Below are 25,278 nucleotides of genomic sequence, written 5' to 3' on the forward strand. Positions count from 1 at the left end.
AGAAATGAGTTGCCCCTGATTGTATTGCTTAATTAATTTGCAGTATAATTTTCCTGAAAATAATTTGAAAACTTTTTAATTCATTGATTTGAATGGAATTGATGGCATAGAAGGGGAAATGGTTTTTCTACAGTAGAAACAAGCTAATTCTGCATATGACTGAACATTCAGAAACATTCTAACTTGGCTGGTTTTGGATATAGGACATGATACTAAGAAGACAGCTATTATTGTCCACATCAACTATTCATGAATCCTGCTTCTGAACTTGGGGCTCTGTTGACACATGCAAGAAAAAAACAAAACAAAGAAGTGCTGCCTTTTTGCTAAACTTCAGCTTTATAATTATTAGATCTATCTCTGGTCTACCAGACCTCCTGTCTTGCCCCATAGCAAAGCTGCTGTTTCTATTTTGTCAGAACAAGCAGTTTTCGAAAATAATTGCTGTTCTAAATTAAATATAAAAAAAGTCCTGCTGGACAATGTTGTTCCCGTATCTGGCTTCCTTTTTGGAGAAGTAATTTCTGCTCACAGTTCTAGTGGTTTCTGCTGCCAGGAAGAGACAGGGAATTTTTATAATTCTTGCATTCTACTCATTAATTGAATATATTGTGTATCAGACTGAGGCTTTGTTGGAACTTGGCAGGACTGCCCAGCTCCCAGATCTCTGGATGTAGAGCTGACCATAATCCTTTTTGTTCATGCTTGTCATCAATTTTTATGCAAGGTTAATAACTATGTACCATAAACCTGGATTTTGCAAAACTTTACCTTAAGGATGATTGTGCTAGACCACGCTATTGTTGGGTTGAGACAGCTCGTTCCTGTTTTAATGCTTTCTGTCCATAGACACAAATAGCTTAAAACTGTGTTGAACAAGTCCAAACTGTGTTGAAACCATGTTTAGTAATAAACACACAAAACCAGTTTTGAACAAGTTGAAAATTTTATAAGGAGGCCAAAGGAAGTTTTGACTCTCGTACAGTGTAATAAGGTTCAAGCTTTTCTTCATCAGTGTTATGAGAAATAAAAATATGGTTTTTTTATATAGGCGTATCGTAAAGTTGTGAGATGTCCAAGTTCCAAAAACTGGATTTAGAAACTTTTTTGGGTTTCCCTTTCAAAGTCTCACAACACAAATAATTGAAAACTGGGTCTAGCTACAGCTGCTGGAAATAGGTTATAAACTAGATTACTTTGTCTAGATCAACTGGCAATGGAGCTTTTAAAAATACAACTGGGTGTACCTGATGGATGACTTCTTTAAACTGTAGTTTAAGTCATACACAAAACATTAAAAAAAATAAAGATTATGCGTCCGAGGCTGTAATATTTTTGTGTCTCGGTAGGAAATGGCTTTCAGATTACTTGGAAGACTTGCATTCAATACTCAGTCTGTGTATCTAAGTCCACTGCATATGCATATATTCATTTAAGTACTGTGACTCTTTTATAATCAAGTAAAATAGTGAAAAAATCATCATTTTCTGAACTGATTTTCAGCATGTGTTGCAGTATTGTGTTTTGTACTGATGAACTCTCTAAATCTTAGAAACAGTGTTAAAATGAGTTATTAATGTATACTGTAGGCTTGCTTAAGCTGGAAATAGATATGCTGTTTCGTAGAAACAAATATAATTGACTTCAGCTGCTTCTAACTATTTGCCTCAGGCTACTAAATTAACTTTTCCATTCTCTGAATAGTTACCCTGACAAGAAGTCCCTCTTGTTTCCTGCTCTTAGTTCTTGGTCGACTGTGTGGATTGAGCTGTGTGTCTTAACATTAAAATGAGGTGGTGTGGGTTCCTTCCCAGTCGTAAAACATATCGCCCTGTTCCAGGAAACACCACCCACTGTTGTTTCCAAGACTTTGCAGGTCTTACGTACATTAGGTAATTTAATTGTGATACAGTAATTAAAACCAAAAGTTCTTTTGCTCCCCACAAAAAAACCCCTGTATTATGTTTTTTTATAATATATATGCAAATTTAAAAAACAAAGACGTGCTGGTTTAAAAGTAAACTGGCAGAAGAAATGAACGCAACTCCAGAGAGGTTACAAGTCACAGTTACAATCTATTAAAAAAAAATTACAATAAATGCAATGATACAGGGAAACCTACTTTTAACCCCCAAAGATAGATGTATAACCCAGCACCCTGGGACAAGAACAGAACAGTGTTTGTTGTCCCCTGTGCTGAGCACCCACGTGGCCCCCCTGGGTGCAAAGTAAAAGGAAAGGAAACCTGTTGGTCCAGATGATGGTGACAATCCTGTCAAAGTAATGATCACAGTATTCTTAGCTGGGATGAACAAATCCATCCCTGCAGCACTTGAATATTATTTACTGATTTCTTACTAACCGTCAATTTACAGATGGTAACTTTTGGGGTTGTTTTTTTCCAAATCAGTGTACACCTCTGACAGCTTGTTTTAAACTTTGCACTTTAAGGAAAAAAAATTGGTTTTGGTTAGTTCTCAAATAAAAACCATTTTTGTAATGGAAAGGAAATTTTAAGATGGGTGAAATATGAAGAATGAAGACTATATGTTGGTCTTTGTATATATAGTAAAGGCAGTAAAATGTGTAAACAGATATTTATAGAATACTTAGGGCTTTCAAAAAACTGTAGAATTTGAAATTCTGGAGAATTTGTGCATGTAAATACTGCAGCAAGAAATAAATAAGATTACAAGGAATGTTGGACATCTATTAATCTTTTAAAAACATGTTCATGCAAGACTTCTAAGATCTGCTTTCAGTTGATGTCTTCACTTGTGCACTCTGCAAATGTGTCAGATTGTGTAGATATGACAAATGGTTGCTGCCTTTTATCTTTTCCCTGGAAGCCCTCAGCTATCCTTACACTTCAGCTTCTAATTCTATATGTGGTTCTAAAAAAAACCCTATGAAAATAGCAAATTGTGATAGTATGTTGTGTACTGAAAAGATAAGAACATGGTGATAACAAGCCACAGTGGAAAAAAAGTCTTATTTCCCACTCTAATTATTAGCTAGTACTTTTAGAAAGTAGTGGTAGTAATACCCTTAGCATTTCTTTTGACTCCTTGTTTTTCATTGAAGCAATAGAACTAATTTTTGAAAAATAAATATTATAGCTTATCTTGAAAGGGATTCTTTCTCAAGGGGAAAACCTTGGTAAATTCATGAACTTCTTCCAACAGTAGGATTAAGATCCTGATGTGCCAGATTATCAAAGACATTATTACATTGGTGAAGATGAGAAAGAAACTCTGAATAGTATTTCAGTACTGCCAAGTCTTCACAAGCTTCTGATTCAAATGCTTGCAGTAACAAGAATATTGTATAATGAAATCTGTAGAATGTGTTGCAGTGCTGTGGTGCCACTGCCGAGGAGCATCAGTGTGCATTTCAGCTGAAAAAATATGCCAAATACTGGGATGTCTGAGTCTAAAAATAAATATTTTGATTGGCCATATCTTTAAAATGTGTTTCAATTAATTCTATTAAGACTGTCGTTCTTCCAGAACTGCTGAACAAACACTTTGGGATCTGATCCTTCATCATTTAGATAAATGCCAAAATTCCACTTGACTTCAAAGAGAACAGAATTAAGATCTTAGTCCCCAAAAGACACATTCTGATTTTATCTCATAAATGGGAGGGTAATGTGTGATAGTTTGACAGAACAGAAACAAGTGCCTGAAGGGAAGTGGCAGTTGGGTAAGTGAGTCTTCTGCATTAAAATCACCACTGAAGGCCTGTGTTAGTTTGTGCCAGGGAGGCAGCCTAATATTAAAGATGTTGTCTCTCATTAGACATGCAGTTAAGCAGTCAGGTACTAGCAGCTCACACTTACCAAGCAAACTCCTTCATCAATCCAATTGTCCAAATTATTGGTTGCTTCTAGCTTTTTAAATCTGTGATTCTCCACTCTGAGTTGGCGATGTGGAACAGTCAACTAGTGATCATATAGCTCTGGCAGTCTAAGGAATAAACACAGCAAGGTTTGTAGAGAAGGAAATTCTTGTATTAGATGTACTGACATAGTTGGAAAAGCAAAATAACCTCTTGATGTAGAATATTTACATGTCAAGAAAAAGCTGAAAAGTTTCAGTTGGCTGGAGCTGAGATTGAATAGCAAAGTTCCTCCTTGGCTTCATCATCATCCAGTCATTTCCATTTTCCTTTCTTTCCCCATTAGGAACTGGTGTTAGATCCTGTTTAGAGTTTGTTCCTCAAAGGTAGATGACTTTCCTAAGCCATTTCAGAGTGCAGATTCCTCCCCAGCTGTGTTGGCCATCTCTCCAAGCAGGATGAGCTGCAGTGTGGACAGGTGGGAGCAGGCAGGGAGCGTGTTGGGCTGATGGCTCTGCCAAAGCCATGCTTGAATTTATCAGATGACTGATAGAGAATTAAGTGGTCAGGCTTAAATGAGGAATGTGAGCTCAGAGATGGTTTGATTTGATGGAAAGAAGTGGATGATTTGATGGAAACTGTCTTGTTGTTGATAACTGGATGCTTATCATATTCCAGGCAGCTTTGGCTGCTTTTGATTTGTCTTGAGACTATTGGCTGCAATACGCATTGTGGAATTTTTAGATTAAAAAAAAAACCTGCTTAAATATAGCTCCTTGTTAACTTCTTCTTTCCAAATTCTCTGCATCTCCTATCCCTTCCTGTATCTCACTTTCTCTTCTGAATCAATGATGGCAGCTATACCCATTTATAATTTTCTAATTAAACATAATTTTCTCGCATTATACCAAGCCAGGTACCAGGTTTTTTAGTTACACTGATTCACAAGATCATTATTTTGCTTCTGCATGTTACTGTTCACAACTTAGTTAAGATGTGGCATCTCTAAGAAATTATCCATGTAAGAATCATGAGTTGAAGAGAAAATCATAGATATTTAACACTTTATTGGTTGATATTCTGCTCAAAATACTCTGAATGTACAGATGTGTCAATAATTAGCCAGAACATCCTGTTTGCAGGAAGATGGACAGCCAGAAGGAGAGGTACCAGCAGCAGGGAGGTGTTTTAAGGTGACTTGATGGCATCTGTGGGCAGCAAATGGGCCTTTGATGTACAGCCTGAACTCCAGACCAGATCTGTGATTGGCTTGAGTTGCCTTAGCAAATGATGGCATCGTGGCAGGAGGCCTGCAGTGCTACCTAACATAGTTATTTAATACCAGCGAGCACTGCAGGAAAATAGTTATAAGTAATGGCAATTTTAATGCTTTTCCTTTCTGCTGACAGTGCCTGTGTAGCTGTTTGATTGCTCGATGTAGAGCAGGAGAGGGGAGCAGGACAATGTCCTTTGAAGCCAGTCCAGTATTTGCAGGAACATCTAACACAAGGCTGAGCCTGACTTTAACCTTACCAGGTACTAATGAGGGCTGGACTCAAAGTTGGCTACTGGGGCTCAGCTTGTGACACCTTGCTCTGGTGAGTGACAGTGAGAATATAATAATATAGTCGGGATATAAGAGAACTGGGAGGTTGCTTGGTTTGTTATGTTCTTTGGTTTTATCTTGGATTTGGTCTTTGGGGTTTTTTTTAATTGAATTTTTTTTTTTCAGGAACCTCAGTGTGGTTAATTGAAAACAATTTTGTTTAACAGACCTTAGCTCTACTAATTACCTCTTTCTATTTTATGATTATTTAGGAGAAGACCTAACTTTAGTAATGATAGTTAAGTCTCCCACACTCAACCTGTAGGAGACAAACTTCTTCTCTTGCATTTTAAAGTCAGAGTATACAGGTATTTGTGGAGAAGATGTGTGTAGCATCAGAAGACCCAACTTTTAGGGCTTCTCCTTTTTGATGGCTGGCGTCTTTCTAGTTAAACAAATAAACAACAAAAAAAAGTTCTCCTTTGAGCTAAAGATGGGAATTTCATTCAGCTGTGAAGACAGCTGATGTGCCTTGGGGCAAAATGTGGGAAGAAAGAGATGGCCATAAAAGGAGAAGCACTAGGGAATAAAATAATTAAAATTGCCAAAAAAGAGCTTATAAATAAAATCTGTGAAAGCTTACTGTACATAAGCAAAAATCCAATTTAAGAGTATTGCATGCTATGTTGTGTCTTAAAGGGCTCATCCAGGTAACTTACTGGGTTTGCATTCACAGTCTTGTTTTGGGCTTGGTACTATGTTGGAAAATTGTTGTCATGTTCCATAAGGGTATGCACATCATGTACATATAACATATATAATTTCAAATTGCATTTGGATTTTTCTTCAGGGTATTTTCAATATATTTGTTAGAGCATTTTTTGTTCATAAAAAATTAATGACAGCATGAGGCAAAACTTAAAAATTCAAATTGGCATTGCAGTGCTGTGAACTCCCTTTGAATTTTGCAAATTCCTGAAACATGTTCTCTATAAGTCTTATGTCTCCAATTATAAATATTTCTTCTTAGGTAGGGGCGTAATTCCTCAAAATGAAATAAGTTACTCTTTAGACTTTCTATTCTGGCTCTTGGTGAACTTATGTGCATTCAACCCAGGCCATTCTATGATTCTCTGATCTTGATCATGGTTCTAATTATTATATTTGAAAAGTCTTATTTGGGTGTAACTTGGACATTGTTGTATGTCCCTTCTGTGGTTCTGTGATTCTTGGGAACTATGATAAGGCACTACATTCTGTTGAGGTTGTATGTCTGTCTGTCCCTAATTCTAATTTATATGCTGTTAAAAAAGGTATTCTCCTCCAGAAACAGAACTTTTGTTCACTCTTTGAGGGGGAAAAAAAAAGTCTCCTTACCTTGTATGTGCAGGTCAGCATAAAGCGTTGCATTTTGGCTTTCTCTCAGGAAATCACCTTACTATATTTCCTCATTGGTTGTTTCTTTTCACTGTTTCTGAAAAAGGCAAATGCTGATTAAAAGCATTTAAATGTATATCAAAGATGTAGAATTGTTTCTGGGGACATGTCTTCATTTTTATCTTGCAAGAATAATTATAATGAATTCGATTTGTAATTGCTGCCAGAGCAACAGTTCTAGTCTAGTCAACATACAGAAGGGTAAGAAATATGGTGGGATAAGTCTGGGCTTCAGCTGGAAAGAAAAACTCTGTTCTTACTTGCCCAGTATTAAGTGCAGAGTTCTCTCCTGCCCCCCCCATTTTTCTTCCTCCCCCCACTCCTGTAGCCACAAGCACTTTGTCATGTTGACACTGGCAATTGAACTGTCTTGCTTTGAGTATGAAAGAACTACTTTTATCATTTCTAATATGCAGCCTAGGGCCAAAACAGACAAAGCAATTTTAAAGGACTAGGTTCAGGAGGAGGCTGGAATTCCCATTGTACAGCCCTTGGGAATATGACTTCAGTAACCAACTCTGAAGCAGTTACTTATCACAACTGGTGCTCTGCCTGTGCTTGGTCAGCTGAGCTCCACACTGGTGGATTGTGATGAGCTTATGGCCATCAATCCCCAAACAGCAGAAATGGTTTGTTATGCTCTGGCTTATTAGAACTGTCAGGATACACCTATATTGTTTAATCTGGTTCTTAAACTTCAAAAATGGTAATATTCCCTATTTCTTAAAAATATTGGTCTAGATCAGTGTTTTGACACTTCAGAGGAGAACCTAATTCTTCAGCAAATGTACCATTAATACTGATGTCTACGTTACTTTCTCTCAGTAGATACCTTTTCACATCAGTAGTACCTTTTCACATCAGAGCTTTCTCTTTTATTTACTTTCACGTGGCACTGTTCCTCCTGTTTTTGTCTACATGTTTCACCTATGTGTTGCATTAAAAACTTTTTTTATTCTAGCACCTTTGTCCTTCGTATTGTAAGTCACCATAAACTTTTTGATGTTTTGATCCATGCATCTTGTGACCAAACTCTAACTTGTCTTAAAAATGATTTTGCTTTATATCAATCTTCTTTTGAACTCTCCTCACCACTGCTGTCAGCTTTCTGACACCTTTCTTTTACTGCAGGGTGTTTTCAGTCTGGAGTGATACTAGAACCCCAGTTAATACCTTTTTCATCTCAGTTTCTATGAAACACTTCTAATAAATCTCCTTTAACTCATTTTTCATAGAGCTGTCACCAGTAATCAAACATAGAGCTGTCACCAATAATCAGACAACCCATACATGTTTATCCTTCAGTCTCATTGCTGCATGATTTAAGATGCTTCTAATTTCCTTTTTTTATGGATGATAAATCAGGTTGACACTGCCATTTTCTCCAAGTAAAAAATACTCCCTTTATTAATGTAATCATGCCATACTGTATAAGTCGAGGAACATAACTCTGTCACCCCTGTGACATTGTCCTGCTTGTCTAATGTTCTTTTAGTCCAGTTACAAGCTTGAAGAAATGCAATGGTTATCCCATTTCCCATTGTATTTTAATAACCCTTGATTCACTGCATAATTTTTCATAAGTTTTTATGGTACTTCTAGTCTTTGTGTGAACTTTTATAATTATAATAACTTGGAACTTATTCTGCCTTTTGAATGATTTGTTTGGTTTTGACTTCTTTCTTCTCATTAGCAGCAATGCCATAACCTTAAAAAAAATTCTCCAAATGAAATAATGCGTTGTGCCTGCCCAGCTTTGTACTTAATCTCCATATGAATTTCATTTTTCCTTGGTGTGGGAAAAGTTCTAGTCTAGAGATAAATCCCTTTCTGATTGGCTGCTTTAAATAAAGGGACAGAGTGGCTGGAGAGCAGCCAGGCAGAAAGGGACCTGGGAGTTTGGATTGACAGGAAGTTGAACATGAGCCAGAGTGTGCCCATGTGGGCAAGAAGGCCAATGGATCCTGGCCTGGATCAGGAACAGTGTGGCCAGCAGGTCCAGGGAAATGATTCTTGCCTGTGACTCAGCGCTGGTGAGGCCACCCCTCAAGTGCTGTGTCCAGTTCTGGGCCCTCAGTTCAGGAAGGACATGGAGGTGCTGGAGCAGGTCCAGAGGAGGGCAACTAGGCTGGTGAAGGGACTCAAGCACAAGTCCTATGAGGAGAGGCTGAGGGAGCTGGGGCGGCTCAGCCTGGAGAAGAGGAGGCTCAGGGGAGACCTCCTCACTCTCTACAACTCCCTGACAGGAGGGGGGAGCCAGGTGGGGGTTGGTCTCTTCTCCCAGGCACTTCTCAGTAAGACAAGAGGGCATGGTCTTAACCTGTGCCAGGGGAGGTTTAGGTTGGATATTAGGAAGAATTTCTTTCCAGAGGGAGTAATCAGGCATTGGAATGGGCTGCCCGGGGAAGTGATGGATTCTCCGTCCCTGGAGGTGTTTAAGATGAGACTGGATGTGGCATCAGTGCCATGGTCTGGGAACCACAGCAGGGTTGGACTTGATCTCAGAGGTCCCTTCCAACCCAACTGATTCTATGATTCTATGAAACAGCAGTTGTCTCTAAACTAATGTCACTGATGTTATCACTGCCCCATATTAGAATGTGGAGACATCGATAAAGATATATAATTTCTTTTATTGAACCTGATCTGTTAGGGTTTTTTTCTTGTGAAAGGCAAATCCTACTCTGTTATTTAATGAGATGTGAAGCCGAGACAGTCTTTTGACTCGAAGAGTTGAAGTTTAAGTTTAAACTATTTACTAAACATATTGTTATATATTAGTTAAGAATTTGGTAAAATACATATAAATAATGTGTGTCTGTGTCACTTGCCAGGCTTAAGATTCTCCAGAATGCAAACTTAAGCTGAAGGGAAAAGTGTGTATTTCCATACAAATATAACAAATCCAACAGAATGAATACAGCTTTGGGCTGTACTGTACCCTCACTGAGTCAGAGAGGTCCAAATGTAAGATTTGTGCTAATTTGTATATGGTTTTGTTTAATATTTTACTGATTGTCTGGACATTAACCTGGTCTTGTGGGGCGAGATTGACTCACATTGCCTAGGTCATGAAGCTGCCCTTTACAGAGCTGGCACTTCATTGATGATTTCATAATCAGAGTACAGATGCATCTTAAACTGCTTCCTCCAATAAAGTGATAGAGGTAAAAGGGAGTGTATATGTTGGAAATGGAGGTACCACTGCCAAAGCAGGGAAACACTGTTTGGCTGTTTGTAGAGCACAAAACCACACTTACTCCTTGCATAGTTATTTACATGAGATCCACCTCCTTGCTGGTTTTCAATATCGTTTTGCTTCATGCAGCATGTTTTGTAGGGGAATAGCTTCTGGCTGTTTTGGAGCACAGATTAAAAACCTTGCTAGAATATCTTAGAAAGAACCCACCCCATCCTTGCATAAGTGAAGGAACCATTTGAATTCATCTCCCAGTTTGAGCTGCTGCCTATATTCTTTGCCATTCCTGAGGTGTTTTAGATCTGTCATTTCTATCCTCAGTGGGGACTGCAGCTCTGAATTATGCGTGTTTTGAAATTTCACTGAGGCATACTTAGACTCTTACAAAATCCCTCCAGACATCACTGTGTGTTGACACTGCACGTCTATGAGGACGCTGAGATTGTTTCTTCGATTGCTCATTTTGAGCTTCTATTCAAAGATTCCTTGTGTGCCCACCAGGTGTACGGCCAACCAGGGGAATGGTGTCCATGTGTGCGGGGTTCTGGCTGGAGGAAAGGCGTGTAAAAACAGCCTTCGAGAACCAGTTGACCTATGTGGAAACAGCCTGTGCAGATGTGTTGTAATATCCTTCTCCCCTCAGCAGACATGACTAAACAGACTTTGTCTGCTCCGAACAATTAAGATGTTTGCCAGGGTGTGCAGGGCCCCATGCAAGTTCCAGCTTGCTCCCAACTGGTAGAGGACTTTTTCAATTTGTGCAAAAATACTTTAGCTGTTTGTGTTCTCTTCATTTTTGGGTTTGCTCGAGACTTCTAACTTTTCAAGGAACGCTTTAGTCTTTGACACTTCCAGTCTTCAGATTTCTGTAGTTTTTTTAATTCCCTGGAAGCAGTGCTTCACATAGCCCAAAAAGCAGATCTTGCTTTTTATGAAAATGAAATAAGAATACCCAGCAATGTTTATGCATGGCCATAACAGTTTTCCTGTCATCATGACTCACTGAAAGACTGAGAATCTCTGCTCAGATTTTTGCTTTAATGTGGAGACTCTTGAGTGTGAGTTTAGAGCTCTTGAGTGATATCCCCGGGATGCAGATGGAAATGAGGACTGATGCTGTGCAACTGATGTCAGGGCAGCTTTTTGCCATTAAATTAAATAAGGGAAGGAACAGGGAAGTCACTAATAAAAGCTGGGAGAGAAATAAGATTAGGTTTATCATGCTGAATAGTGTGATCAACTCTGGCTCTTGGCCCAGAGGTAAGTTATGATAGGTGGGTGATGGGACTCCACTGCCACTGAAGGTGTGGTTTCCAGTGGGACAAATCTGTGCTCTTCTGAGACCAGTTGGAGAGTCATTTGTCTGCTGAGTTAGGCTGAAAAGTTGGATATATGTAGTTTTTTGACAAGGGCTTCATGTTCTCATGTCTCTCATGTCTATTTGGTAATTGGAGAAATCATCTGAAGCGAGTGAGTTTGAAGGATTGAATGCTGTTCAAAGAAACCATCACAGAAAATGAAGCATACAGATCCAAACCTGAGATACAATTGTTGGATGGTTTTTGGCCCCTCAATATTGCTGATTAGTGTTATGGAACTTTTTTTACTGTTGACATTTTAATTGAGCTGTATAGTACAAAGACAAAGGAATATAAAAGTTTCCATGAGCGGCTACTTCCTTACCTCAGCAACAGCACTTAGAGCAGTAATATTTAGGAATCAGATTAGTGGGAAATGAGTACATCAGGCTAGGACAGCTAATCATTTAGTCCTTCAGAAACCTTTTGAACTAGAAAACAGTTCCATGGCTTTCAAAACAATAATTATAAAGGATGTTTTTGTATTAAGTATAGATTATTTGTTCTGTATTAAAATAATTAGACAGTATTTGGTTAAACTTTGCTGCCTAGGTTTTTTAACTGGAAATTGAGCTTCACCAACTGAGCAGAAGGTGAAAAAGAAATGCCAACCCCTCTCTCCCACAGCAATCTCCCCTCTGTCATGAACAAATAAGCCTTTAAAATAAATAATATTCAGTTAAGTTGCTAAACTCATTAGAGGATTTAATTTTTCATATATAACTAAGTCATCTGAGTAATGTAATGATGTTGATACAACTTAATTTATAACACTTAACTGCCAGTTATTCAATATAGTAAGAATCCTAGAACATGGAGGCTGGAAGGGAGTTCATGGTCATCACATCCAGGTTCCTCCTCAGTGCAGGGCTCAGCCCTTGGGCAGTTTGTCCCAGTGCCCCGCCACTGTCACTTGACAGTGTCTCCTGATTGATTTCCAGACAGAATTTCTCTTGCTGCAGCTTATGCTCATTGCCTTTTCCTCTTTCTGGACATGCCACTCTGATGGCAGGAGGGTTGGAATGAGATGATCTGTAAGGCCTCTTCCAACTCAAACCTTTCTATGATTCCACACCTGATTGCTGGAAGAGAAGGAGGAAATATTTTACTAGAATTTACAGAAGTATCTAACACATGAGCTTTATAGACTGTTTACTCACTGAATTTCTTAGTAAAGCTTTCTGTTCAATGCTAAAAGCTAGTTTAAATCAAAGTTCAGCAAAACAAATTTTGAAAATCTATCTTCATAGAGGTAATTCTGTACTTTGCTGTTAGATACAGTAACTGAAGAGACTTATTGGATGATGTTTTGTCTTAGAGGAAGAAGGAAGAATATTCCAGTGAGCCAAAAAAAATTATAAAGATTTGGTGTGAAGTCAGACAGGCTAAGGATGAGATGATTCCACATGGAGCTGCAAGTGGGAATGCAACTCATCACTGAGCATTGTGCAGCAAAAGGGTCCCAGTTTGCACGGGGCATGATCCATATTTTGGGAACAGGATCAAAGTAAAGAGATTATCAAAATAAATCTTCTAAGGTGTTTAGTTTGGATAAAATCATTTCAATTTGAAGTCCCACAGTGTAGCTATTCAACACACTCATATGTTTCTCAAATTTAGACCCAAATGTTTCATAACATTGGAATGGTTTGAGTTGAAAGTGACCTTACAGATCATCATTATAAGAGTGCTCCTCAGATTTTTTTTTTCAGTCTAAAAACAGGAGTTGCAAACAATAACTTAATGTTTCAATTATTAATAGAGTACCTTTTTTGTTTGATTTCTCCCAGATCTTCAGTTTTCCCCTATGCAATATCTCTAATCACCTGTTCCTTTTCATGGCTAGGCTTCACGAATGAAGATTTGGGAAGGAAGGCACTACTCGCGCTTGTTGCAAGCGCGCTGGTGGGCTAAAAAGGTCAATATGAGATAGACATGTCTGGTTGCAAAAGGCACAGCAGAAAGACTCCCCAGGTGGTACACTCTGCAAGGCACGATTCTTTCTGCGCTGTCTTTTCTCCTCAAGAGTGATCCTGCGTGCTTTCTCAAAAGTGTCAGCAGTATTATAGATGGTGTGTCTCCAGACCTCCCGATTGGAGGCCAGAGTAGACCAGTTATGATGATCAATATGGCCAAGGCTGAGATGTTGTTTCAGGGAGTCCTTGTATCTTCTCTTTGGGGCTCCTCTCTTGTGGCAGCCAGTGGCAAGTTCACCATAAAGCAAGATCTTAGGGAGGGGGTGGTCCTTTATCCTGGAGACGTGCCCTGCCCATCTCAGCTGTGTTCTCAGCAACATGGCCTCAATACTTGTGACTGCTGCTTGTTCTAGAACAGATGGATTGGTCACATAATCTGAGCAGTGGATCTTTAGGATTGTACGGAGGCAGCGTTGATGGAAGCGTTCTAGGAGTCGCAGGTGGTGGCGGTAGATGACCCATGATTCGGATCCATATAAGAGAGTAGACAGCACAATGGCTCTGTAAACACTGATCTTTGTACTTTTCTTCAGGTGTTTATTTCGCCAAACTCTTTTATGGAGTCTTCCAAAGGCACTATATGCCTTTGCTAACCTGTTGTCTATCTCTTCGTCAATCTTACCATCTGAGATGAGGCTGCCTAGGTAATTAAACTGCTGGACTGATTTGAGCTCTGATTGGCCAATGGTGATATGGGGATGATGGAAGACTTCCTGAGGTGCTGGCTGATAGAGAACTTCTGTCTTTTTTAAGCTGACTTCCAGCTCAGCAGCCTCAGCAAAGCAGGATGTTAAACGCTGCAGGGCTGTTTCTGTGTGGGCAACAAGGGCGACGTCATCAGCATAAAGCAGCTCCCGGACAAGATGGTTTAAGGTCTTGGCGTGGGCCTTCAGTCGCCTTAGGTTGAAAAGGCTTCCATCAGTACGGTATTGAATGTAGACACCATCCTGATCATCGAGGTCTGCCATGGCCCTTTGCAGCATCATGCTGAAAAAGACTGTGAATAGGGTTGGTGCAAGAACGCGGCCTTGTTTCACACCATTGGTTATTGGAAAGGGCTCAGAAAGTGCATTGCCATATCTGACTTGGCTGTGCTGATCCTCATGGAGTGAGATGATCATTTTAAGGAACTTGGGGGGACAACCTAAATGTTCCAAAATCTGCCATAGACCTTTTCTGCTCACAGTATCGAAAGCCTTGGTGAGGTCGACAAAGGTTACATAGAGACCTTTGTTCTGGTCCCTACACTTCTCTTGCAGTTGTCTGAGAACAAATCCCATGTCTGTGGTACTCCTGTTGGCTCTGAAACCAAACTGACTTTCAGGTAGAATTCCTTCAGCTATAGCGGGTATTAGTCTGTTCAAGAGTATTCTTGCCAGGATTTTGCCAGCAATGGAGAGCAGAGTAATACCACCGGTAATTTGAGCAGTCTGATTTAATACCTTTCTTCTTATACAAAGTGATGATGACTGCATCTCAAAGGTCTGACGGGAGTTCGCCTAGTTCCCAACAGTGCACCACAAACTCAAACTTGTGTGGAATGCAAGGCCCCCCATGTTTCCAGACTTCAGGTGGAATTCCATCAACCCCAGCTGCCTTGCCGATTTTCACCTGCTGTATGGCCTTAAAAAAAGTGGGGGCAGTATCCAATTCATATTTCACCAGTTGTTGTGTGATGGACTGAATAGCTGAGTCTTGGACTACACGGTTGGTACTGAAAAGTGTTCAGACCATCGATTCAGAATGGAGGTTTTATCTGTTAGAAGCGTTTGACCATCAGCGCTGTGTAGAGGGCTTTGGACTTGGTATGTAGGCCTGTATGCTGTTTTCAGGGCCTCATAGAATCCTTTGTGATCACCCATGTCTGCACATAACTGAGTTTTTTCAGCTAGACTGATCCACCACTTGTTCTGGATGTCACGGAGTTTCTGTTGGAGCTTGCTGCATGCAAAACGAAAGGCTGTTTTTCTTGCGTGACAGGATGGCAGTGCAAGGTGTGCTTGGTGAGCGGTTCTCTTCTTCCTCAACAATTCCTGGATTTCTTGATTGTTTTCATCCCTTGTTCTTCTTGAGGGAGAATCCTAAGGATTCTTCAGAGGATTGCAGGATGCTGTTTTTAATATGGTGCCAAATTGTTTCAGGAGAGCAATCTGTAGAATCTGTGGAATGGTTATCAAGCTTAATTTGAAGGTTTGTCTGGAATCTGTCTCTTACTGTGGCTGATTGGAGATTGTTAACTTGGAGTCTTCTCCTTGGGAGACTCCCTTTTTTAGGTTTGATTTTGAGATTGAAGTTGAGTTTGCAGCGCACGAGCTGATGGTCTGTTTGGCATTCTGCACTGGGCATCACGCGGGTATGGTAGACATCGCGGACGTCTCTCTGTCTCAGCAAGACATAATCGATGAGGTGCCAATGCTTAGATCTGGGGTGCATCCAGGTTGTCTTCAGATTATTTTTCTGCTGAAAGATAGTATTAGTGATGGTGAACTGTTGCTCTGCACAGAATTCTAGCAGAAGTCGACCATTATCGTTGCAGCTTCCAACACCATGCTTGCCTAATATTCCTTTCCAGGCTTCAAAATTCTTGCCTTCTCTGGCACTGAAATCACCAAGGATAATGATCTTATCATCTGCAGGCACCTTTTGGGTAAGGCAGTGCAGGTCAGTGTAAAATTTATCTTTTTCAGCAGGGTCAGCTTGGAGAGTTGGGGCATATATACTAAAGAGGACGATGTGTTGCTTGTTGTGTAGTGGAAGGCATAGGGAGATAATACGGTCAGAGCGACCTGTCGGCAGATTTTCGAGTTTGAGAACAATAGAGTTTTTGATCATGAAAAAACTCCTGAGAGATGTTTTTCTGTTCTGGGCTTACCTGACCAAAAGAGGGTGTAACCGGCACCATGTTCTCTGAGGCTGCCTTCCTCATGAAGGCGAACTTCACTGAGAGCGGCAATGTCGATGTTGAGACGAGCCAGCTCATGGGCAATTAGGGCAAAGCAACACTCAGGGCATCCGCTATGCGCAGAATCGAGCATGGTTCTGATGTTCCAACATGCTAGAGTTAATTTAGGTACACCTTTGGAGGCAGGTGCATGCCTTTGTCTTTTGATCTTTGTGCGACCGCATTGGAAGAAGATGCCCATTGGCCTGCGGTTAACCAACCGGGTGAAGGTGGAGATGAACTTTGTTTAGGCCACCTTTTCTAGGCGCCTCTCTGAGTGGAGGAAGCAGTGCTGTCCTTGAAAAGGCTGCTTGGTTGTTCAGGGTGCTGCCCCAAGAGACTGTCATCTCCGGTCAGTCTCAAATGACCAATATCCTGAACCGCCCGCATGCAGGGTTGGGTCTGCGGCTCCCAGTGCACCTTTCACCTGCCGTTTCGACCCTCGCCCGACGCTACAGGGCTTTTTGCATGTGGGTAGACCCTTCAAGCCTGCGCAGTGGATTTTTTGGGTGAGATGCAGTATGCGCGGAACTGAACCCACCCTTTAATCCCAAGGTTCGTCTGCCAGGGCTGAGCAAGCTTGGACGGTGGCAGCGAGGTCCTCAGGACGTAGGTTTGATTAGAGTGACCTTCTCTTAGATGGATGGCCTTACAGGGCTCATCATCTGCCCGGGTTTGGGATTAGAGTTGTCCTTCTCCTAGGATGACTGCCAGAAGGCTAACGAGCTCATCCTGCCCAATAATGTATTAAATCTGGCCCTACGGTTTTGACCTGTCTGGCATGGGCGACCCTACCGAAGGCATGTACCATTGCCAGCGTAGCTCACAACCACATAGGGGTACACAGGCTATGTTCTTATTAGAATGATTCGGGCAAGTCTTTCATGTCTTACTTTACTATCACCTATCTATAAACAAACTGAAGGAGGTACCCAGGAACAACCCTTTGTCCTGTCCACCGTTTCAGGATGTAACAGAGCAAAGCAAGTATGTCCAGAACGTGCTGTACCTGGGCAGTAGCCGCAGGTAAACCAGAAACAAACAGACAAACAAACAAACCAACTGTTCTGGTCCCTGTACCCATCCAAGGCTGGGGTGCCTTTCAAGGCCCCAGCCTGGCCGGGACCCCCATCATTCTAAAAGAACCCACTATCCACCCTGACCTTATCCTTCCCCACTGTGTTACCACATAGCTTCAGGCGCACTGCTCACCTGTGCCATTTCATACAGGATTGCCCCGCTCTCCAACCCACCAGTCGGAGGAGCCCCGCGGCCCACTCGACATCCTTCCCCTCTCTTCCTCTGCCTCCCCCGCCCCCCGCCCCCCCAAACCTGGAATGGCAAACCTCTGCGTGCTCCAAAGCTCCTCTCTCCTCTTCTACAGGGGTGCAGTACCCGCCGGCAAGGCTTTCCCTCTTTCTCCTTTCTCCTGCTGTGGCCATGCCCGGGGGCCGAACCGCGCGCGCAGAGCGCACACGGCACGGGGGCCTCCGACCAACCCGGGACCCCGTGCAGCCCACGTGGCAGCCCGGGGCCCCGCACAGCATGTGCGGTGGCTTCCAGCCCACCTGTCCCTTTTAATTTCTTTTTATTATCAGTTCTTTAAAGAATTGATTTAGAAACGGAGTAAAATGAATCATTTTATTCACTAATCATGGAACGCCTCTCCTATGGAGATAGGCTGAGAGAGTTGGGGCTGTTCAGCCTGGGGAAGAGAAGGCTCCAGGGAGATCTTAGAGCCCCTTCCAGTGCCTAAAAGGGCTTATAAAAAAAGGAGGGAGAGGGACTTTTTATATGGGCAGGTAGTGACAGAATAAGGGGCAATGGTTTTAAACTGAGAGTAAGTTTGGTTTAGACTTTAGGAAGAAATTCCTTACTCAGAGAGTGGTGAAACACTGGAACAAGTTGCCCAAAAAGGTTGTGGCTGCCCGTCCAAGGCCAGGTTGGACGGGGCTTGGAGCAACCTGGTCTAGTGAAAGGTGTCCCTGCCCATGGCAGGGGGTGGAACTGGATCTTTAAGGTCCCTTCCAGCCCAAACAATTCTGTGATTCTGTGATTCTGGGAGTGTAATATGTTTTAAAATCTTTATAAATGAATATGACCTCAGCTTTGAATATTGTCCACAAAGGTGTCACTTGTGGCGTGTTGTCCAAGTGCTCCTTGATCCTGCTCCTCTTGGCACCAAAGGCAGAGCACAGCCCGATGGAATGGCAGTTGTGCTGGGGCAGGGTGCTCTGGGGTGTGTCTCTGCTGGATGCTGAGACATGGCAAGGCTAGTGCAGCATGAGAGGATATCCCTGAGGACCCTGAAGTATTTGACCATTCTCTGTTTGAATTAAAACACTTAATTGTTCCCAATTATGCAGAACAACCTCATAGGTGTATTCCAGTATTTTGTTTGGGAAGAAAAGGAGGTGATGAAATGGAAAAAAAAGAGATATTTAAGATAATGTAAATTTAGTGCCACAAAGAAGTAAAGTATGTTTTCATAGTGCAGGAGATCTGTTGCTTGTTTTAAGGTGAATTTTACGGAAAATTCCTTTAACAGCCTTGGTTTGTATTCCCATTTTGGGGTCATACTAACTAATATTGGCTGCCTACAATCAAGCTTTTAAAAGTAACTTCTCAGTCTGTTGCTCAGGGTTGGATTAATGCGTTCTTTCTGCAGTCCCATTGATCCCATAAAGTCAGTATAGTTACAGTCCTATAATAGGCAAAAAGATCAAAGTAATCCCATAGTGGGGGGAAAGAGGATTCTTAGCCAAAACAAGCTGTTTGGCTTGTAAGCTTTGCTCTAGCACATCTGCCATGTCCCCAGCATTCCAGAGCTCCATGATGTGCCTCCTGTTCCTGTGACACCAGGGAAGTGCTGCAACAGGGCTTTGCTAATCCTGACTGGACTTGAAATAACAGGATTGGTTTGTACCAGATAGACTAGTTTGCAGGGGCCTATGTGTATTTCTCTTCTTTTTCAAAGCACTGGGTTACAAATTATGAAGTGCAACAGAGTGGGTGGGATTTGGAATTGGTCAAGAATTTGCTGCACTCTAAGAAACCAATTGCTGGTCATGCTGTCTTCTGACAGCTTTGTGCTACCAGTCTGCAAAAAGGTTCACCCACCATAAGCAGCTTTTTAAAAGATTGCTTTCTTACTGGGAATGAAAAACCAACAGCAGAGCAAGTGGGCTTCCACTTTGTTACAGCAGGTTCAGCAGGACAGATAAAGGAAGGGAATATGAGGGAATTAAATAAGGAGACTTGATACTTAGGGCACAACTGTTTGCAAACCATCTGCTAGTCCAACGGATTTTGAAATTCTTTGGTTGAAAGCAATTTCAAAGCAATTTTGAAAAAGGCTTACAGAATCTAGAGTCATGCAAGACCCTCCAAGCCCAAAATGTCTGCACAGGATCATCAGAATTCTTATTTGTTCAGTTGTTTCTGTATTAATGGAAGTTTTACAGAAATAAATCTGACACTTGGACAAGTTTTCAGCTGAATCTGAGTAGAATTGAAGCACTGTTACCTGAGTCACTGCATGAGGTTTGAGTGAAGCTGAGGCTGCCTCTTTTATTTAGAAAATTGTTAATGTATGGGCATAGCAAATGTGCTTGTAGGGGTCTGTTACTGCTGATGCACCTTCTGCTTTTTCATGTTAGTTTTCTGTCCATTTGAAACAAAACTAAACCTTAAATCTGATCTACCTGCTGTATTTCTAGAACATCATTACCTTACCTGTAGTAATTAAATTTTTTCCTACTTGTGCTTTTATACCAATGCTTTTCTGGGTAATATTTATTTTTATATTATTTGATAAACATAATGGGGAAAGTGACAGGTATTATTATAATAATAATCATAGGGGAAACTGGCATGTAATATTTTAATAAATATTTATTTTAATAAAGCATTCATTAAAATAATCTATAAAATATACAATAATACTGTGTAAAGTATTTATCTTTCCCAAGTTTTTGAACTATATAACATGAAATAAATCTGATATTCTGTTATCTTTTGTGCATTTAATACTGCCAGCCATGTTCCTTTATTCATTTAGTTTCAACTTGTGTCTTCCGAGATTATTTTTCTAACTATATGGAAAGCATTCTTTCTGCGTAAGAGGAGAGAGGAGAAAGTTTTCCGTAACTTCTGGATGCCTCCTCCACAAGATAGAAATATTGTGTATACACCACAAGTATCTCCATGGAAGCAATGATGAGATTAGTGAGGTCACTGGATATGTCAAAACTTTAATGAATTAATATTTTGATGGCTTTTCCAGTTTTTTATTACTTATGTGTTGCAGACAGTGCAGGAGAGGGTCTGTTTATGGTAAAGATGTGTACAAAATACACATGTAAGATGACATAACGACATGTGGGAAATGTGTTGGTTTTTCTGCGAAATGTTATTTTCTGATAATGGGGATTGAGCTGGAAAGGATCCCTATTATTGGAATAATGCATATCTTGCTTGCCTTTGCCAGCTACACTTTGTGAAGGTGCAGTGTGGTTGATCCAACAGAAACATGCCATAGGTGTAGGATTGAAATGTGACCCGTGTCTGAGTTAGGGGACCTTCCAATAATACTTTTTATTGTTATGGGATTCTCTGTCTTCTCTGAAAATGTTCTGTGCTCTTTAATGACTCAGTACAGCTTCAAGGATTTCTGTTGACCTTTTTTGTTCTTCTAGAATTTGGGGGGTTTTTTTGAAAAGAGGGAGATTTTCCCAGTTCTGGAGGGTATTCATCTGGCAGTCTCCTTTTGTGATATGATCTCAAAGGCCAATCTTAGTTCCTTCTCCCACCCAAAATCTGTCTCCATGAAGAGTGGTGGGATGATGGATGTTCACACAGGCTGTCAGAGCTCACCTCCAGCAGTGCGTCCCCTGTCTGACCAGGCAGATGGTTACGATTGGAGTTGCTTTTGAATATAAGGGTTATGTGGTTTTTGGGTGAATAGAACTGTGCCTTTATAGCTCAGCAGCTTTAAGCTGTTGGAAAGACTGGAAGTAGATGAGTGTGCTGTTCCTGCCAGGAAGGTGTTGCTCTGTCAGCTATGGGCAGGGGCTATAAAGAATCATGAGGAGGAGGACGAGGAGGAGGAGGACATATTTATGGATATGTGGTGGGTATGGGCTAATCTGACAAAAACGATCCTTGTTTCAAGAGATGATTTAATCTTATGTTTGGATATAAAGTAAAACACTGGAGCAGGATTTTTAGAGAGACTGTGAAATCACAGAAATATTTAAAATTCAGCTGAACAAACCATTCTATGAATCTATGGTGATTCTATTCACAGGCCCCTGAGCAACTTGATTTAGTTGGTCCTGCTTTGAGGGAAGGGATGGCCAAAATGATTTCCAGAAGTACCCTCCAGTTGAGCTTGGTCTCTGATTCTCTGATCCTGTGTTAGAACACTGAGTGTACCTTAAATACCATGTTCTATAATCTCTTTATTGTTTCTGAATTATTTCTGCAATTCACTTGAAAAGTTCCTGTAGGTAAACTGCTGCTTATTTTTAATCAGTAACTATCAACTGTTTGATTGTGGGTGACCTGAGAGCTCATTTACAGGCCTTAGACAGCAGTTCTGCATCACCTGTGAATTAAAAAGATGCAGTGGAACATGGCAAGCTATTGATGTACAGCAGAACAAATAAAGTTTGTGCAGTTGGAATGGCATAGACTCAGGTGTATAAATTGTGTTAATTGTTGTGAAAGATCCATTTATGTTTACAGTCCAGATTTCCTGTACAAGGGTGCACAACCCTTAAAAGTATATGTGCCTTTACATGTACATTGTCAGTTTTTTTGCAGGGTTTATAAATGTGATGAAAATAGACTTACACGCAGCTTTATTTTTAATGGAAAACCTAGACACATCAAAGGAGGAAGATGATAGAAGAATTTGAATGTATACTTTTATATACTATAATGTTTAATTTTCATTTCAGTCAAAGGGTTTATGTCAGATCTAATCATTACTATGACAATATTTACATTAATTGTGGCTTCCTTCAAACAACTGTTCTTTTTGGATAGTTGCCTTTTGGTGGTAGTAAAATGAAGTTTAAAATCCTACACAAAATAAAATAATGGCAATCATCAAAAGTGCTTGTGGGGGTGTTTGTTTTCACACTAGTTTGTTTTCAGTTTTTAAGAGCCTGAAGAAAAGATTGAATAGTAGAAACTATCCTCTTAGGTACAGTCATTCCAACAACTCAAGTGCTGTGCCCTGAAAATGGCCTTTTCAGCTCTAAAGCACTTTAAGGTGAGAGAAATTGGTTTTGTGTTTGCTGCTTCTGGGGTTTTTTTTCTTTTTTTCCTTGTAAAACAAGGAACAATGGAAGGAAGTGTGTCTGAGCCATTCTTATACCAGAAAAACCATAGTGTGCATTTTTTGTATGTTTTTTTGTTGTATTGTTTCGTTAACTGTTAGTCATGTTCAAACAAAATTCTTTTTATGAATGTTTTCATATAATATTCGGATGAATATCTGGGAAAGCTGCAATAAAACTGGAAGGGACTAAATACTATCTAATGCTGTTGTTTGTGTATCTGTTTGGAATGTATTACTGGAAATATGAAAAAGGCTTTCTAGCTAAAAGTTTATTTGTAAATGAATACTTTCTTTACTGTTTACTTACCTTTTTTCGGTTTGTTCTTAAAAATAGCTTTCAAAGTGTTTGGTACCTTGAGATGCTAGTTCTATAAGATATTTAGGCAAAGGTCTGGTTTCGGGTGTGTGAGCTAAACTCAGGTGCTCAGGAGCTTTCTGCATCTGCCTTTTGCCCACCTGTTGCTCAAATGTAGGTGGGTCACACAAAGCCCATCTTGGAAAAGGATATTTTCAGAGAAAGACTTTGATCCCTCTTTCCCAGGCTCCTGGAAAACTGGTGCTGGATAAAAAGGATACAAAAATGGATAAAGAGTTTAATTAATAATTTTTTAATGGCCAGTCTTCGCAAACGAAGATTTGGGAAAGGTCATTAACCCTTCGAGCCTGCGCAGTGGATTTTTTAGGTGAGACACAGCGTGCGCTGAACTGAGCCCACCCTTTAATCCTGAGGTTCATCTGCCGGGGCCGAGCAAGCTTGGACAGTGGCAGTGAGGTCCCCAGGACGTAGGTTTGTTTAGAGTGACCTTCTCTTAGATGGATTGCCTTACAGGGCTAACGAGCTCCATCTGCCCGGGGGGCCGGGAATCAAACCCGGGTCGCAGCGGTGAGAGTCCTGCACCCTAACCACTAGACCACCAGAGGCCCCGGATAAAGAGTAAAGGGACAGCAAATAAACCTCAAGGCATTGATAGAATGGAGAACATCAGAGGAAGCAAGAAAGCAAGGAAATGTCTTGGAGGGCAATGTCAGGATTCTTAAGCAAACTGCAGCTGCCAGGATAGAAATCAGGAGGGTTGTTTTGAGAGGGTAACACTTGAGTTTTGTATGAGACCACTCATGGGTGGAGCTCTGAGTGACCTGATCTATTGGAGGGTGTCTCTGCCCACAGCAGAGGGCTGGAACGAAGTTTTTAAGGTCCCTTCCAACCCAAACCATTCTGTGATTCTAAGTATTGTACATCTATTAAAAAAAATTGCATGCAAGAGGAACTTGAAGAATTGTTGCTGTTGGTTGAGATCAAAATGAGAATGCCCCAACACCTTGATAAACTGTGGTTATGGGCTGAAAGTTTAGAATTTTGGAAAGACTATAAGGGTAAATCAAACATCAGTCAGGGGCACCATCACTGAAAAAAAAAGATATGAAGTTGATGGATTTGATTTTATTGCAAGATAGTAAACCATTCAGACAGGAAAGCCTTTGAGGGCAGAGACAGAAAAACAGAACTTGTGGAGGTACTAGGAATGCCAGAAATTTGGCAGCCAGGTCAACTAGCTAGGATAGGACCATTGTGTAAAGGGATCTGGAGAAATTATCCACTCTTTTCTCTACCTGATATTTGAATAAAGCAGCTTGAAGAAAGAAATGCAGTTTTTCGAGTCCTTGACTTTGACTTTTTTTTTTAAGTCTAATTTGTTTCTGTGCATTTGTTTGCAATTTCTGTGTCAACGAAAGTAAAAAGTATCTCATGGATAGTTCTTCAGATTATAGCCAAAGCTGACTCTAGCTGTAGTTTAATTATACAAAGTTAGAAGCCAGTTCTGAAAAAAACAAACATGGGGGAACTACTGTGATAGTTGTAGGATAAGGTCTTGCACTGGGAGCACAGGTGGATCCTTGTTTTAAGTGCATCCCTTTGGTTCTTAGCGAATGTACCTGACCGTGGAGTCAGTACATTCTGACAACCTGAGCAGGCTCTGACATGCAGCCAGGTCTAAATTCTGAACAAAGGAAAATGTTCCTGTTGGTCTAGAGCACTCTTCTTGTTGTTTGTTCATTTATGGCCTTTTTTTTTTTTCCTGTGGGAAAGGGGGATGGGGAAGGAATTGTTGAATATGCAAAATGCTTGAAGTGTTTTGGGTTTCGGCAAGATGAAGGGTAATGCTTACTGTGCAGCCCAAGATGAAAGGAGCGTGCTGAACTTCATAATTATCCCCCTCGGTCTATACTGTAAAGTCTGAAAAAGTTGCAGGTTAGAACCTGCAGGTATTTAATGAATTTCAAGGTGCAATTTCATTTTTTGGGCATTCCTGAAAGATGCAGCCAGTAGACCAAGAAGAACATGGAACAGGTCACGTGAGGTATGTTCGTGCAGCCTGCTCTGTGCAGTTCGTTTCTAGTACAAGTACATTTAACCACCCATGCATAAGATGTAAAGTAATTTAGACTGCCCAAAGTTCTGATGTATTGTCTTTGTGGTAGAGCACAGAACAAGAACATGTTTAACCTCATATCTATCAAAAAGCTCACATTTTATAGCTATAAAGTAATTTAGTTGCTTTAAATTTAAACAGATGCTCGAATATATTCTTTTTTTCATTAAATTTCCTGTTTGTTTCTAAATCACAAACTA

General features: G+C 40.6%; 1 protein-coding gene across 3 annotated transcripts in view; it reads left to right on the forward strand.

Annotated features, from left to right (window-relative positions):
• Positions 1-25,278, forward strand: part of ATG7 (autophagy related 7) — a 105,777-nt gene that overhangs the window by 74,120 nt on the left and 6,379 nt on the right. For 2 of the 3 annotated variants that reach the window (XM_017832748.1, XM_017832751.1), the window contains exon 19: positions 22,509-22,577. The exons of the other annotated variant lie outside the window; for it this stretch is intronic. In XM_017832748.1, the coding sequence (XP_017688237.1) occupies positions 22,509-22,577 (69 nt within the window). The remainder of the gene's footprint in view (positions 1-22,508; positions 22,578-25,278) is intronic. 3 annotated transcript variants of the gene reach the window in all.

This window comes from Lepidothrix coronata, unplaced genomic scaffold (assembly GCF_001604755.1).
Source record: "Lepidothrix coronata isolate B3197 unplaced genomic scaffold, Lepidothrix_coronata-1.0 Scaffold205, whole genome shotgun sequence".
Lineage (NCBI taxonomy): Eukaryota > Metazoa > Chordata > Aves > Passeriformes > Pipridae > Lepidothrix > Lepidothrix coronata.